This window comes from Panthera uncia (genome assembly GCF_023721935.1).
Source record: "Panthera uncia isolate 11264 chromosome A1 unlocalized genomic scaffold, Puncia_PCG_1.0 HiC_scaffold_17, whole genome shotgun sequence".
Taxonomy (NCBI): domain Eukaryota; kingdom Metazoa; phylum Chordata; class Mammalia; order Carnivora; family Felidae; genus Panthera; species Panthera uncia.
In genome coordinates this window covers 127,254,989-127,271,789 of record NW_026057577.1, presented here as the reverse complement: position 1 = coordinate 127,271,789, position 16,801 = coordinate 127,254,989, and the positions used below count along the sequence as shown (strand labels likewise).

The 16,801-nt window shown below is 40.9% G+C and overlaps 1 protein-coding gene across 4 annotated transcripts in view; it reads left to right on the top strand.

The window, feature by feature from the left end:
- PDZD2 (PDZ domain containing 2) overlaps positions 1 to 16,801 on the top strand; it is a 363,661-nt gene that overhangs the window by 327,243 nt on the left and 19,617 nt on the right. For all 4 annotated transcript variants that reach the window (XM_049648230.1, XM_049648231.1, XM_049648233.1 and 1 more), the window contains 8 exons: positions 125 to 350; positions 1,258 to 1,375; positions 2,996 to 3,128; positions 7,669 to 7,750; positions 9,295 to 9,329; positions 10,277 to 10,433; positions 12,170 to 12,966; positions 16,570 to 16,705. In XM_049648230.1, coding sequence (XP_049504187.1) covers positions 125 to 350; positions 1,258 to 1,375; positions 2,996 to 3,128; positions 7,669 to 7,750; positions 9,295 to 9,329; positions 10,277 to 10,433; positions 12,170 to 12,966; positions 16,570 to 16,705 — 1,684 coding nt within the window. The remainder of the gene's footprint in view (positions 1 to 124; positions 351 to 1,257; positions 1,376 to 2,995; positions 3,129 to 7,668; positions 7,751 to 9,294; positions 9,330 to 10,276; positions 10,434 to 12,169; positions 12,967 to 16,569; positions 16,706 to 16,801) is intronic.

Sequence of the window (16,801 nt, the reverse complement as noted above, 5' to 3'; positions counted from 1 at the left end):
TATTTCCTTCTGGTTTGGGTTCTTTTTTTTTTTTTTCTTTTTTTTTTTTTTTTTTTCATCCTTTAATCTAGGAGTAGTCTGAATGTTTTAGCATTTAGAATGTTTTACTCTCTTGTTTTCTCAGCAAATCCGGAGTGGATTATTCGTCTTAACAGTACGCACAAAGTTACTGAGCCCAAGCCTCACACCCTGCTCCACACCCACACACATGAGCAGATCCAGCTCCCCCAACTTCAACACCAGTGGGGGCAGCTCAGCAGCAGGCTCCGACGAAGGCGGTTCTTCATCCCTGGGTCGCAAGGCCCCCGGGCCCAAGGACAGAATTGTCATGGAAGTCACACTCAACAAAGGTGATACCAGCTACTCCCCACTTCCTTACATTCTCTCACATAATAATTTGTCATCTGTTCCTAGGTTTCGTTTTTTTAATTTTTTCTAGGAACTGTTCCTTTGGAACAGTTTACTGCCAACAACGTATGGTATTCTGTAAATGGACAGTGGGATCACACGTAGAGATTTTAGTCATTTTGCTAAAGTGAAAAAGAGTTACCAGTAGTACAAAGTCTTTTAAGCTCTCCCCAGATGAATCACTGTGTGTCAGAAACTCATGTTTAAAAAAAAAAAAAAAAAAAAAAAAAAAATCACTGACTGACTTAATTCTAGGGCTAATAAAAAATTTTGAAGAACAAAAGATTATAGTTGAGAATACAGCTAATAACTATAAGTTGTGGGTCTTCACCAGATCTTACAGCCTTTCATCTGTTTCCTTTTCCTCTATACCTACTACAGAAATATGAGCAATGAAGTAACCAAGAGATTAGTTGCTAAAAAAGATAAGTGAAAGAAATGTATCTAGAATAAAAAATATTGGGACGTCTGGGTGGCTCAGTTGGAGGATCATGGGACTCTTGATCTCAGGGTTGTAAGTTCGAGCCCCATATTGGGTGTAGAGATTACTTAAAAAATAAAATCTTAAAAAAATATATTACTTTGACTCTGCCTGTTTCCAAAAACAGAATTGAGGAGGTTCTTTAGACTAAGCAGAGAGCAGACAGCTGAATAATTCAGTCCATAGTTAGCCCCTGGTTCTGCCGTGGACTCATTTCATTTACAGAGTATGATAATGTTCACAGCAAAAAGCAGGATTTACATTCTCAGTCTGGTCAAAAATAAATGATTGCTGGTCTGAATATACAGTGGTGTAGCTTCATATCACTTATACTTTTTTTTAACTCTGTTTTCTTTGATGCCTCTCAGAGCCCAGAGTTGGATTAGGTATTGGTGCCTGCTGCCTGGCTCTAGAAAACAGTCCTCCAGGTATCTACATTCACAGCCTTGCCCCAGGATCAGTGGCCAAGATGGAGAGCAATCTGAGGTTTGTTGTAAACCTGATAGTATAGGCTTCTGGCATGTTCGTGAATTTAGGAATGAATATATGTGTAAGATATCTGCCCTATTACATTCTTTTGTGAGATTCTAAACTTTTGTATTATTTGCAGTGATAGTATAGCCAAGATTACAATTAATTTCCAAAGATGAAAAGCTAATGTAGAAGTAGAGAACTATAGATCTTGGCTTCCCTATTTTGATCTGTTTGGACTCAGAAGCTCAGTTTCAGAAGCTTGACAAAATACAACTCTACATAGATACCTATGTAGAAAGAAATATTTTCTTTCACTTTTATATTCATTTATGTAAAATTCATATGTGATGCCAGGAACTGCTCATAACAGTTCAGAATCACTGGATACAAGAGTCCGAAATCATGCCCTTAAACCGGGGGCCTCTGTTATTATTAAGTACAATCTCTTGACCTTTCCTGTTGTTTCATTCCTTTCTGAGTGATGTTGTCTAGATGCTTATTGTCTGAAATCACCACATGTCTGATTTCTCAGTCCAGCTAGTTGAGTTGTAGCATGGATATTCTGTTATACAAGAGATGTCTAGGTGTTCTATTATATAGTAACTGCAGTGGATCTGTGCCCACCCAAACGCCACAAGAACATACACGTAGTGCACAAAGCACTCTGTGTAAACAGTATCACTTTTCCCCCCCATAAGCTTCTAAGTCCTTGAGCAGTTGAGGAATTGTCAAAATGACATGCCTTGAGGTTGCCATTTTGGGGCCCTGTTAATAGATTATGTTATGTTTTTAGTTAATCATCAGAGTGAATTTTCATACAAAAAAAATTTAGCAAATCATCCAAAGTACATTAAAGAAAATATACTTTTAGAACCCAAGGAAAAAAAATCCTTTAATGACATCCCAAGATGATGTTTCTTTCTTGAATGGTTCCATATGTCTGGAGCCTGCCAAATGAACATTCTTCAAACACCATATAAAGAGTCTTTTGTTCTCTCCTACTGAGTTCTCTGCCTATAATTTCAAGTCAAAATGGGCATCTTGTCCCCAATTTCTCATTTGTTCAAATTTAAAACGTTTTTACAAATTCTTGGGTAACCTTTGAGCTTCAAGATATTTCCCCCTCAAATTACATTACAATAATCATTTCAAGATGGTAGGGAAAAAAAGAAAATGGTGGTGGTCAAGGAGCTACCTTGTGATGATCAAAAGGTAGACCTGAGTTCAACAGTGTGTGACATCAAGGTGGCCTCTCTAAAGTCTGTGGCCTTGTCTAAACAATAGAAATAATAATACCTGTTCAAAGGATTGTTATGGAAATTGCTTTGTATAGTGCCTGGTTTACACTCTGTGCTCAAAAAATGGTAACCCTTGTTATTGTCTTATTATCAATTTTATTTAACTTTACTACTTCTGAAAATGCAGCTAGATACGCATAAGGACTTTGCTGATTTAATATCTAATGTGTTTATATGAATGTGTTGCTTTTTCACACATATGCAAAGATGAAAAGATGTCATTTGCTTCTTTAAAGTATTCAGAAAAGATTTCATATTATAAACCTCTCCCAGAGGGAAATCTTGTAAAAACTTAACTGTTACCACAATGTGTTGGTTATGTTGTCCTCCCTAGCCGCGGAGATCAAATCCTGGAAGTGAACTCAGTCAATGTCCGCCATGCTGCTTTAAGCAAAGTCCATACCATCCTGAGCAAATGCCCCCCAGGACCTGTTCGACTTGTCATTGGCCGGCACCCTAATCCAAAGGTGAAGTACTTCTTATTGTTCTAAATATGAAAAGATGGCTTGGTTATTTGTCCTGTAGCAGTGATTACACATATTCCTATGATGACGCACACTCTGGTAAGACAGTTCACCCAGCCGGGCTTGGGAATCAGCCTGTGGTCACACAGTGGCCAAGTAACTGATACACATGGGAACAAATCATTGATGTGGACTTCTTCATCTTCACACTCTTAGAAATTTCATTAGAAAATTTTGACAGTGTTATTGGTGAATATAAAATATGGTAGGAAGATAAGAGTGCTGGGTTCTGAGTAACTTCCAGCTGTTTGTTTGATCTCTAGTGAGATACTTAACTTTTTGGGTTTCTGCATCAAGAAAATGTGAGAGCATTGGATTAAATGATCTGTCCAGGCCATCCTTGACCTGAGGAGAATACTTCTGTCATTAAGGCTTAAGAGTCCACTAATTTTTTTTCTGCATTGATATCACATTGTTGAATTTGCAGATAATCATAGCCCCTGTATCGTGGGCCTTTGTGTTATTTGGTTGTATCTCTTTTATACTTGAGCAGTTGCTTTTAATTTTTTTAGGTTAACCAGAGCACACCTCAGCAATTTCAACTCTACTGGCTTTGAGCACTGTTTTTTGTTGTTTCAAGTACTTGATGTAAAAATCCTTTTAAATTAACTTGTCTATAATATCAGGTTATATTTTACAAAATTTAGCCTTTCCCTTTCAGTAACTCAAAATGCTCCTTAAGAACATTAGCTCTTTTGGGGGGCATCTGGGTGGCTCAGTCGGTTAAGCATCTGACTTTGGCTCAGGTCATGATCTCACAGTTCATGGGTTTGAGCCCTGTGTCAGGCTTCATGCTGACAGCTCAGAACCTGGAGCCTGCTTTGGATTCTGTTTCTCCTGTTCTATGCCCCTCCCCCTCTCTAACTCTTTCTCTCTCTCTCTCTCAAAAATCAATAAACATTAAAAAAATAATATTAGTTCTTTTTGTGCCTATCATATGACCACCTCCTCTGTATCATTTGTACTATTATTTGATTATATCCTAAATGGTCCCAGACTGCTATGCTTGATGGACTTGTATGCCATCTTGAGAGTAAGACATGTGTGTGGAGAACTTTGGGTCATCCCATTTCTGAGATTTCTTTAGTGTATTAATTTTATAGCATCATTTTTAGTGTTTTCAGTGGTGTGTTTTTGTTATACTGATTCTCCATAGTGCTTGGACAAGGATTGCCATTAGACTGATTCAAAGTCAACTCCACTACTATTTTTTTTCCCAGATTGTGTTCTCCTGTCTATATATGTCTTAAATAAAAACTTCTTGAATAAGTATCATTAAAATAAAATCAAGTCCTGCTTCTACCATTTTCCACTTTTTCCTTCTTGTCACTTCCTGTTTTTCTCCTTTACATTTTATAGTCCTGACATTTTCCCTTGTAATCTGTTCTCCTTTATCTCTCTGCTGTCCCCATGGCTCTCTTTGGGTCATTTTTTTTTTAAGTTTATTTATTTTGAGAGAGAGAGTGTGCAAGCAGGGGAGGGACAGATTGCTGTCAGCAAGGAGCCTGGTTCAGGGCTTGATCCCAACAACCACAAGATCATGACCTGAGCTGAAATCAAGAGGCAGACACTTAACCAACTGAACCATCCAGGCACCCCATGTCATTTTTAACACCACTTTGCCTCAAACTCACAGCTAGAGTGGTCTTGACTCCTTCCTCTAGGGTCCCCTCTGGGATTCCATCACCTGCTTCCCACTTAGGAAGCAGTCCAATAAGCTAGAGCTGACCTCGCACATCCCTCAACAACATTATAAAAAATTAAGTTCTCAGTGGTTTCCAGGCATTCGTTTCAAGGCATGCCTGACTTCAAAATCCATTCCAAAATAGCACAGGTCACGATTTGTTGGGAGGTCTGCTTCGTCTCAGCCCAAAAGCATCTACCTAATTTGCCAGTACAATCAAACATCAGAATGGCATTTAAGCGCAAAGCATAATAATTCTGATGGACTGGTGGTCTGCGATCCTGTTGAATACAGGTTGATTCATGTTTCTGGCCACAGTAAATGGTCATCATGATGGTGTGGGAGATACATCCAGCAAAACCAGATTTAAGTATTTGTTTTACTAGATTTCACATTTCTTCCTAGGTAAACATGGTGTTCTTAATTGTAACATATACTATATTTTTCTTTTGGTCAAGATTCCATTTTATGTTTAATGTATTTTTATACCGCTCACCCCAGCATCTCATGCCAGTAGTACATTTTGATACTGAATGTATGTACTTCCTTAGTTTTCATGTTGTTCCAATAGAAATACCACAAGGATTTTCTTTTCTTCTGTTTCTCATAATGACTGGCGCAGTGACTGCCCAACTGGGATATTCAAACCCTCCAGGTCTAGACAAGCTAAGATTTGGACTTACTCAGGTCACAGCTTCTAGCTTATGTTAAGTAGAAGAAAGTCATAGAGGTCCATTTTTAACTGGTCCTGGGGCTCTCAGCATGACTAGAATTATCCAGGAAATCTTTCACTTGTTTCAAAACCTGACCATTTTTCTCCCACTCAGAAAAATAGTTGCAAATATTGAAAGTCTAATGTCAATTAGAAAATGGCAACCTTGCAATTCTTGCAAATTGGCAAGAAAAATTTGCAACCACCATATAAGCTTATATTTTCCCTAACTCATTTATACAAAATTACTTTTGCTTTATGAAGTATATGTGTGTGTTTTAGTGTATATGCTTTGTGCATGTATATATATATATATTTTATTTCCTGTGAAGGTTGCTAGAAAGTATTACATAAAAGCCATGATGTGATTATGATTTATCTGTTAGATTAAAACATAATGCTGAATCTTGCATAACTTTATTTACTTATTAAGAAAAATTGCTATGCTTATCCAAATATTACTTATGCTAAATGTTATTTTAGTACATAAAATTACCATTCTAAGTTTACAGTATTCTTACCTTTAAAAAAGAAACTCTATGCAAGTTATGTAATTGTCTTTTAGAATACCTCGTAGTTCAGCATTTTTCAGGCTTTAAACTTTTTTTCCATATTGAATAATGACAGTTAGGGATAACAACTAATGGGGGAAAAATGCATGAATCTACCATGATCCCAATAAATATAGAAGGAAAAGAAGAGTTATAAAATGACAATTTTGAAAACTTCATCATAAAAATTGATTCAAATAAGAATAATCAATGATGCTAAAACCATTGAGTAAAAATATACTGGGGAGCAGGATATTGATGTTGTCTGAAGCTGTTTCCTCCCAGATTACTCATTGATGACCAAAAAAAAAAAAAAAATCTAGTAAAGAAATGTGGTGAAGTCCATCCTAATCAAGTGGTCAAAGTTACCATCAGTCATGAAACATGAAATGCTGACCCTGAGTGCCTCTCTGATGCACTGAAAAGGAAGCAGTTGTTGTAGTTTTTCTGCCAAAAAAAAAAATACATAATCTAAATCTCAGCATGAAAAAACTATTAGATCCTAATTGAGGGTTTGATTGGCCTAAGTTTCTTCCAGAATATCAGTATTGTGACAGACAAAAGCTCAGTAGTGTTTTGGATTAAAGGAGTCTAAAAAAGACTTGACCCTAAATTGAATTCTGGATTGCCAAAAATGAAATTTCTATAAAGCATTACTATGCGAAGGAGTTAGTTGGCGACAATCCGCTAAAGATCCACAACAAGATAAGGAGCTTGCACCAGAATGCAAATCAGTTACATCACTAGGGCCACCACTCAGTTCAGTGGACATTTTTCCCCCAGCAAGACACTGTTGGGAAAGAAGCTGAGTGTTGGTAAGCATTCTGGAGGAAAATCCTATCTCCTCACAAGCTGGCATCAAACTTCCTGTGAACTACTTCTGTCTACTGACACATTTTGAGTAGCATTTATGAAGGACGGTGTTAGTACAGTTGGCTGAATTGGAATATGAAATGTGCATTAGACAGTCATTTGTGTCAATGTTAAATTTCCTAGAATTGACAATAGTACCGGGGTTATTAAAGAGAATGTTCTTGTTTTTAGGAGGTTTGTAACCTCTTAACGTCTGCAACGGACTCCCAAATTAAAATGTTAAATGGTGTGTGTATCTGTATAAAGAAAGAGCATGAGTGTAAATGTGGGAGAATGTTTTAAAAAACAACAATGAAGAATTTGCTACTCTTGTGTTACTTTTACAAGTTTTATGTAGGTTTGAAATTGTTTAAGTAAAATCTAGGAAAAAAATTAGAAGTGAGTGTTCTAGAGAGAGGCAGGTATCAGCCATGTAGCACCTGAAAGCTTTAATGAATTTGAAAACCAACTGAGGGTCTGATTTTGAATACATTGTTTGAAGCAATATGTTAACCTGGCAATATTTCTTATACGCCCTGAGCTATTGCTTCAGAGGATGGTCATAATCTTTGGTCCTGTGGTTTTCCTCTTTATTTGCACTCAGCCTCTGACTCTGGTCCTAGCTACTTTTTTGGGGGGAAAATAAATAAAACCAGCTAATTTGTGCTTTCTGCTGAAAACCAGGTTTCCGAGCAGGAAATGGATGCAGTGATAGCACGCAGCACTTATCAGGAGAGCAAAGAGGCCAATTCGTCTCCTGGCTTAGGTACTGTATTTGCACATTTTCATTCAACACTCAGAAGAGTCTCTCAATTAACCTTCCCCATGGGACACTCCCCAATGCAATGTTATTGGTTGGATTCTTTGTAATTACCAGGTTTGGCAGAAGTAGTTGTCCAAGAGATTCTGTGCTTTTTCTTAGCATCTACTTTTGATTTCTGCAGTTATTTAATGTGCTTTATTAAAGTTCTAATTATGCATGCTTCTTGTACTACAAGATCATTTGCAAAAATGAGTTAGCGGCATTTCGTGTGTTTTATGTACAATTCATATAAAATGTTTTAGGTAAAAATGAAGTAATCCCAAAATATCAGTTGTTTGATAGATGCAGAGTGGTCTCCATTCCAAAACCTGGGGTTTCTTTACATGAATTAAAAATTTCCACAAAGTATGGCAGCTCTATTTCAATATAAGTCGGTATTTTTTTAAGTTTCAACTTAAGGGTAATAGAGGCTCCCAAAGTCATGATTTTCTGCTTCTTTAAGTGGGAAACTTAAGGCAGAGAAGGACTGAAATAGTAAGAATTTCATATGAATTTTAAATGTGAAACATTCCATCAAGTTTTGAAAGTAATGTTTCCAGTAGAATAGAAATCCAAAGGGACTCTGCAAACATGTCTCAACTCAAGATATTACTGATGTTAAGATTGATGTCAGGAGAAAAAAGAACTGAGACATGAGTTACTGGTTGTCAGAGGAAAAGGAAGACTTAAGATTTTTTGGCAGCCATGTAATGCCCTGATTATTTCCATCCATAATTAATATATTTAAAGTGGGCACAACCATAATGGGCTCTTTATTCGGCCATCCCCTTCTCCTGACCTGCCTGCAAGTTGTCCTCTCCTAAGCCTGGCATACCCATTCGATCATTTATTATGAAAGATTTTTATTAAGCTATGGACCTCATGCCCAAGATCTTTTTGCTCATGGCATAGAATTTAAAGTTTCAATGCAGAATCTTCACATCCTTCTACTAAAAACCAAAATAGGTTATTCAACCCTCTCCCCAGTTTCTTCATGGGTTTCTTGAGTGGGACTTCTTTGTTTGTTGATCCTTCGATCCGTTCAGCAGATATCACCGAATACTTCCTAGACCCAGGTGCAATGCTGAGCATTGTGGAGTCAGATCACTGAAGATCTCAGCCCTGTAGATGAATAGCTGAGGAAGGAATATGAGAGGCATCCACTTATAATTAAATTATACTGTGTGTATGGAAATTGGTGTGTGGGTAATATAAAGTACTCTCGAGATTCAGAAGAAGTTACTTCCAACTGGGTGATCCCATGGAGGTGGTAGCATCCAAGTTAGGGCTTGAAGCATGAGCAGAACCTTGGGAGGTGGGGTGGGGTGGGGTGGGGATCGGGTCAAGTGCATACATGTCTACCACCTATGCACACAGCCCATCAGTGTCAGTCAAGCAGAGAAGAGTTAATATGTTTGGCTCCTTCTTTTCTAGTTGAGAATGAGAGCCTAGTTGTAAGAATTGGAGCTGCGCTCTTTTAACTTTATGGTGAATTTTCCCTCCAACAGGTACCCCCTTGAAGAGTCCCTCTCTTGCAAAAAAGGTGAGTCAAGGCACACTGCTGCCTCGCTCAGCTGGCCCACGAACCGATTCCTGGAGCCCAGAAGCCAAACCTGAGGGCCCAGCCCATATTTCTGTCCATGAGTCATTTTGGCCACTCTACACAGACAACTGCAACGATGCTAATTTGAGAACAAATATAAAAATGTGTGTTTCTTTCATTAACTATTCATCTAGGAAAAGAATAGAGCAACAAAATAAAAGAAGTGAGCTGCAGTTTTTCTTTTTAATTTTTTTTAACGTTTATTTTTGAAAGAGAGAGAGAGCACGCGTATGTGTTGGGGAGGGGCAGAAAGAGTGAAGGAGACACAAAATCTGAAGCAGACTCCAGGCTCCTAGCTGTCAGCAGAGAGCCTGATGCGGGGCTCAAACTCACAAACCGTGAGATCATGACCTGAGCCCCGTGAGCTGCAGTTTGAAGGATAGTTTACAACCTGCTCCACAATAAAGGGTCCCAGTTGGTTTGGGGGGAGCCTGTGACTTTAAGGAGACTGGAATCGTTCTCAGCTGGCAGCCCCTCAATCCCAGTGGATCAGAGCCCAGGATTCAAACTCCCCTCTTCCTTGTTCCATCACTAGGTTGAACCAGTGGCTAGGAATTTATTTCTATTTTCCTCTCTCTCTCCCCCAGTGTTTTTCCTGGGATGGTTGATACAGTGCTGCTGTGGCTTTTCTGATCATTGCTAAGCATTTGGCAAAAAAAAAAAAAAAATCTTTTAAAAACATGGTCTGGCAGCAACTGTTGGCTTTTTCCTTAATTGTTTAATTTAGCCATCCTGAAGTAAATGGAACTGGGTGTTTATTGTCACCACTGTTTCACAGGACCATGGATTCGAACAAAGTGTTCTTGGAAAGACAGGAAGTAATTACTGTTTCAGCTGATCAGCTTCTGGTGTGCTTGCTCATCATCCACCACTGTCTTCTCCAACAGGACCCCCTGATTTCTGACCCCGAACCCGCCCAGTACTTTGCCCCCGGTGTCCCAGGCCCCCTGTCAGACTTCATGGTGGCCGGCTCTGAGGAAGAGGATCACCCAGGAAGTGGCTGCAGCATCTCTGAAGACGGTGGCCTGCCACCCAGCACCTCCAGTAAACAATGACTGTTTTCTGACTTGGGCCACATGGGTTTACGTATTATGATGCTTTTATGTGAACGGAGAACTGGAATCCAAGCCTCTGGTTGAGTAGAAGCCATCTTTGTTCCCTGACTAAATTCAGAGTTTATTCTTAGAAAATGCAGCCCACCATTTAATGACGGGCCCCTCAGGTCTGCGGTAAAGGATCTGGACACCCCTTCTGCACCCAAGGTGTTGGAGGTGGCTAAACCAGCATTTAGATGCTATTTACATAACTTAGTCTTGAAATTTATGGCATGAAATCAGGTTAGCAACCTGATGGCTTTATGTTTTAGGGGAACCCTAGCCAAGATCCAGGTCCCTTCCCTCACTGGGCCCTAACTTCATTCTTTTTAGAAGGCAGCGAGTGAAAGATTCTGAACCCGTAAGAGAGATGTTATCAAACAGGTGTTTTTAAATCTCATTGATTACGCTCTCACTATAATATGAGGTAATCCCATGTGAACCATACTGGTTTCTCAGGCTTCTGCTGGTGTGGTTTGCTTTTTTTTTTTTTTTTTTTTTTTTTATTTTTTTGGTAATGTTTATTTATTTTTGAGACAAAGAGAGACAGAGCATGAATGGGGGAGGGTCAGAGAGAGGGAGACACAGAATCTGAAGCAGGCTCCAGGCTCTGAGCTGTCAGCACAGAGCCCAAGGCGGGGCTCGAACTCATGGACCGCGAGTTTCACAGGACAAATAAACACTAAAAAAATTACCAAAAAATATATATTTTTTTAATGTTTATTCATTTTTGAGAGAGAGTGAGAGTGAGCATGAGTGGGGGAGGGGCAGAGAGAGAGGGAGACACAGAATCTGAAGCAGGCTCCAGGCTCTGAGCTGTTCACACAGAGCCCAACATGGTACTCAACTCACAAACCGCGAGATCATGACCTTAGCCAAAGTCAGACGCTCAACCAACTGAGCCACCCAAGCACCCCTGCACTTTTTTTTTTTTAATTTCTAATGTCTGAACAAGAACATCTCTGTCTTAGGACAGGCAGACTTGACCACTCTGGCTTTCATTTGAAGCAGCTGATGCGCTTACTCTAGTCTCTGATGGAAACATTTCAAGGTGGAAGCACGTGTAATTTTTCTTTCATTTAGCAAGATGCAAAGAGTTTGCTGAGCAAACAAGTTTTCCTCTATCCCTGGTTGGTTACAGACAATATAATATCAGGCTCCCTGTACCATGTTCTAGGAGCTTATGTGCCCCCCGTACCCAGCCCCCACTCCTTGCCCCTGAGGAAGGGCCTCCTGTGATGAAGGGGGGGCCTCACAGGATAAGGTCCTGGAGTGCAGGGCTTGCTGGTCTCTGGGCATCCTCCCAAAAAGGAGCTCCCAGCAGCAGCATTTAGTGCGAACCCCAGCCATGTATCAGGCATCATGGGTGTTGATGAATTAAACATTTCTGTCTCTAGGCAGCATACATGTGCAAACCAAATCCAGAGATTGAAGTAAAAAAAAGAAAAAATTTTTAAACAAGAAAAGAGGCCAGTGGGAAAAGGAGAGAGGGACTCTGGCTGTCTACTCTGTGCAAATCCCAAGAAGCCCTATCATCTAAGCCTGGTCTTCAGTGGCCAGAGGACGAATAGGTGGCAGTTGTGAATGGGGGGGGTGCTCATGTATAATGAGGGGGGTTGAGTTGTAAAACCAGGCCAGACGGGAAACCCTGTCTCATTTGATGATTTCTTTCCCCCTCCCCACCAGCTCACAAGGAACCAGGAAAAGCCAGGGCCAACAGCCTCGTGTCTCTAGGAAGCCAGCGGGCCTCGGGGCTCTTCCACAAGCAGGTGACGGTTGCCAGACAAGCCAGTCTCCCTGGGAGCCCGCAGGTGCTCCGAAACCCTCTCGTCCGCCAGAGGAGGGTTGGCTGCTATGACACAGACGATGCCAGTGACGAAGAAGAGTTTGATGGTGAAGGGGATTGCGTTTCCCTCCCAGGGACCCTCTCTGGTCCCAGCAGGTCTCTGCCAGAGGACGACTGTAGGCAGGTCTTGATGACCTCTTCCAAGATCATGAGTATCAACAACCAGGAGGAACATCCCCAGAAAACACTGGTCAGTAAGGCCTCCTCAGTGCCTCTCCTAGGCAGCTCGCTGGACTTAGAGGAGAGTGTCCCAGAGGGCACGGGGGACACTCCTTCCCATTCAGCCAACCTGCTGGCCTCGGTAGCGGCCCCCAAGGGTGGCCCTGGCCGCTCAGGGAAGAAGGAACTATCAGGATCTAAGAGTTCCCCCAAATTGGAATACAAAGCCGATACAGGCCCCCAGAATCTGGTGCGCACAGATGTCTCCAGGTCCCCCCAGCAGAAGAATGACAACCTGGGGTCCAGGCACAAACCAGTGGCCAGGGTCAGCCCACACCACAAGAGGCCCGAGGCTGACGCCAGGCCCAGCAACTCCGAGACTGAAAACCTAGCTGATGAAGCTGATGACCCATGTATCCAGGCCACTTCTGGCAGAGAGACCGGGACTGATTTTCATCCCGATGGAACCGTGGAGAAGGTAACTGGTTTCCTTTCAGTTACTTGGGATCTCAGTGACTTTTGTGTGAGTGAATACGGAGCATGTTAGGAAGCAGAGGGTATCCTGCCTGGAAGAGGGGGAATGGTTGGAGAAACAGACTGTAGCAGCTGGTGGGGGGAACATGCCCAGGTATTGAGTCATAGATCATTCTGCCAAAAGATGAAATCCCTCTCTTACCTGTACACGGGACCTGTACACATGGTTGATGAGGGAAGGGCGGCACTAGGCTGGTGAAGAAGAACGCTGGGTCTGGTCCACTGGCTGGTTGGGTGACCATTGAGGCAAGTTGTTGAATCTTTGTGAGGCACAGTTGTCTGGACCACTGAGGAGAGATCGTGGCCTGATTCTGAGGAGAGATTCTGCCCTGATTATCTCTCAGAGCCAGAGGGACCGTCACACAGGCTAACAGTGATTCTCTCCAGCTGGTGACGTTCTGCGCGATCCTTATTTTTTCAGACTTTTTACGGCAACTGTGTAATAATCAAAACTATTCGTACCCTTATTGTGAGAATCACGTGAAAAATTGGGCAGGCATTCACTTAGAAACTTAACATGCACCTGGGCGCCTGGCAGGCTCAGTCTGACTCTCCATCTTGGGGTTGTGAGTTCCAGCCCCATGTTGACGGTAAAGAAGACTGAAAAAGAAAATCTTAAAAAAAAAAAAAAAAAGAAAGAAAGAAAACTTATAATGCACCACTTTAAATGCGAGTCAACATTATTTACGTTACAACTTGGTTACACATGTTAGAATGGTCCAGATTGTCAAATTGCTTGATTTTCAAAAAAATTTTTTTAATGTTTGTTTATTTTTGAGAGACAGAGACACAGAGTGCAGGCGGGGGAGGGCAGAGAGAGAGGGAGACACAGAATCTGAAGCAGGCTCCAGGCTTCGAGTGTCAGAGCCCAAGGCAGGGCTCAAACCCACAAACCGTAAGATCATGACCTGAGCCACAGTCGGACGCTCAACCAACTGAGCCACCCAGGCACCTCTCACATGGCTTGATTTTAGTCAGTATACCTCCACGTAAGCAAGGAGGAGTAAGAGAAACAAATGTTTGCGATCTCAACATAAATAGTTTCTCTCTGAGCTGATTGTAAGGCCGCATCTATAAAGATACATGTTCAAGTGGTTTATACAAACATATGTGTAAACAGACCCAGAACATATGAAGTCATAAAAACTATATTAGGCAGAAGGGATTTTTGTTAACCATATAGAAAAAGTAGAAACACATCTTTTTTCATCCTCCTAAAATATGTTACTACTTCCAACTAGCATATGTGTTTTAAAATGCAATGTTCGGCTGATGGGTTAACCCCTTCTTTTAAAAAGTATCAGCCAGTTTTGGATAACTATATAAATCAAGGGTTTTGTTCATAATTGTTTATAAAATAAGAGCTTTTGTCATTGTGAATGAGTATTCCCAATAAGAATTTTGAGAAGCATTTAAAACTTTTGCATAAAAGTTTAACTCTTCTCTTAAAAAAATTTATTTCAAAAATATGATTTCATCTATACATCAGAAAGAAAATAGAATGCATTGCCATTTATGGGGCGCCTGGGTGGCTCAGTCAGTTAAGCACCCAACTCTTGATTTCAGCTCAGGTCTTGATCTCGTGGTTCGTGGGATCGAGTCCCACCTCAGGCTGTGCACTGACAGCACGGAGCCTGCTTGGGAGTCTCTCTCCCTTTCTCTCTGCCCTTTGCCTGCTTGGTCACATGATCTCTCTCTCTCTCTCTCTCAAAATAAACAAAATTTACACTTGATCTTAGCCAAAAGGCCGAGAAGCAATAAATAAATAAACTTTTAAAAAAATGCATTGTCATTAAGTATTTACCCTCAAATATTGGGGGCTTAAAAAGAAAAAAACCTTCGGTAAGTAAGTTGTCTTCTGCTGTTTTTACTTAATACTTTTGAAGTTGAGACGAATGCCACTTAACATAAAATGAAACACTGTAGAATACAGTTCAGTGGCACTTGGTGCATTCACAGTGCTGTTCGGTCACACCTCTGTCTAATGCCAAACCTCTTTCATTGTTTTGTATTACATTTATGCCTTACTAATTCCAAACCTCTTTTGCTGTTTTCTATTACGTTTATGCCTTACTGCTAAAGAGAAATAACTGACTCAAACCCTGTGCAGATTTCCCTCAGCAGATACTAAATGATTTTTATACAAGAGCCGCTGAAAGACGCTGTATCCATTTCACCTCTCTCCTCTGCTGCCACCTTTGGGCCACTTTGTGGAGACTCCTTAACTCTGAGAGTGAATTTCAAATCTGATTTAACTTCCTGGCGGGGTGGTTTTGCGATTTTTTTCTTTCTTTTTTTTTTTTTTTCAGTAGGTTTTAGATAGAAGAAAGGAAGATGAAGTAATTGACACTTGGCTAAAGTGAAATTTTGGAAGATTAAATGTCCGTTTCATTTGTCCAGATGAGTCCTGGCCCTAAGTACCAAACTGAGATGCTGACCTTACAGTCATGGATATTATCATTACTGTACACAGACAATAATACCTACGTCTGTATAGCCTTTTGTGGGCTGTATTTTTTTTTTTTTTTTTTTTTTTACACTCATTTACTCATCTTTTATTTAAATCTCTGTGAGACAGGGCAAGTCTTATCCCCAATTTTTTCCCCATTTGTTTCTCCTGTGGTAAAATCCACCTTATGTGAAAATGTACAGTTCAGTGGTATTAATATGTTAATAATGTTGTGCATTTATCACCACCACCTCCTGAACTCTTTTCATCTTGTGAAACAGAAACTCTGTGTCTGTTATATAATAACTCTCCCACCAGCCCCCAGAAACCACCACTCTGTCTTCTGTCTCTCTGATTTCTACTCCTCTCAATACCTTATAAAAGTGGAATCATACAGTTTTGTCTTTTTGTGACTGGCTTATTTCACTTCACATAATGTCCTCAAGGTTCATCCCTGTTGTAGCCTGGATCAGAATCTCCTTTCCAAGACTGAGTAATATCCCATTTTCGGTATATCCCCCATTTTGATTATCCAGTGATCTATCAACGGACACTTGAACTGCTTTCACATTTTAGCTATTGTGAATAGTGCTTCTATAAACATGGCAATACACATACCTCTTAGAGACCCTGCTTTCAGTTCTTCTGGGTGTATACCCAGAAGTCGGATATGTGGATCGTATGGTATTTCTGTGTTTATTTTTTTGACAAGCCTCCGTAGCCTTTTCCATAGCGGCTCAACCATTTCACATTCCCGCCAACAGTGCACACGGTTCCGGTTTCTCCACATCCTCGCCAACACCTGTTATTTCTGCTTTTGATTGTAGCCACCCTCATGGGTGTGGGGTGACATCTCAGTGTGATTCTGATCTGCAGTTCCCTGATCACCCACATTCCAAAGTTAGGAAAACTGAGGCTTAGGAAGAATGACAAGTCCATATAATTTCTAGTGGATCTGACACCCAGAATCTGGATCTTGTGGCTCCTCATCCGGGGTTCTCTGAAATTCCCCAAACCAGCTCTTCTCTGTGTGTGAGGTCTTAGGGTGCAGAAAACCTGAAAACTGACGACAGTGACTTGTGGTTGTCATTGTGCCAGGAATCTCTGGGGAAGCTAACTGTCAAGGATGGACGTGTCCCTTCCAACTGGGGGCCAGCCAGTGCCCCATGCCACCCAGAGGCTGGCCACCGCACAGAGAACCTGCTGGAAGCTGCACTGGAGCAACCAAGGACAGGTAAGGTTATTTTGGTACTGGTTAAGCTTCAAGATGGGAAGGCAGAAGTTACCCCTATACAAATGTTACACGTGGAGAACTTTGGGAAGCGGGGGG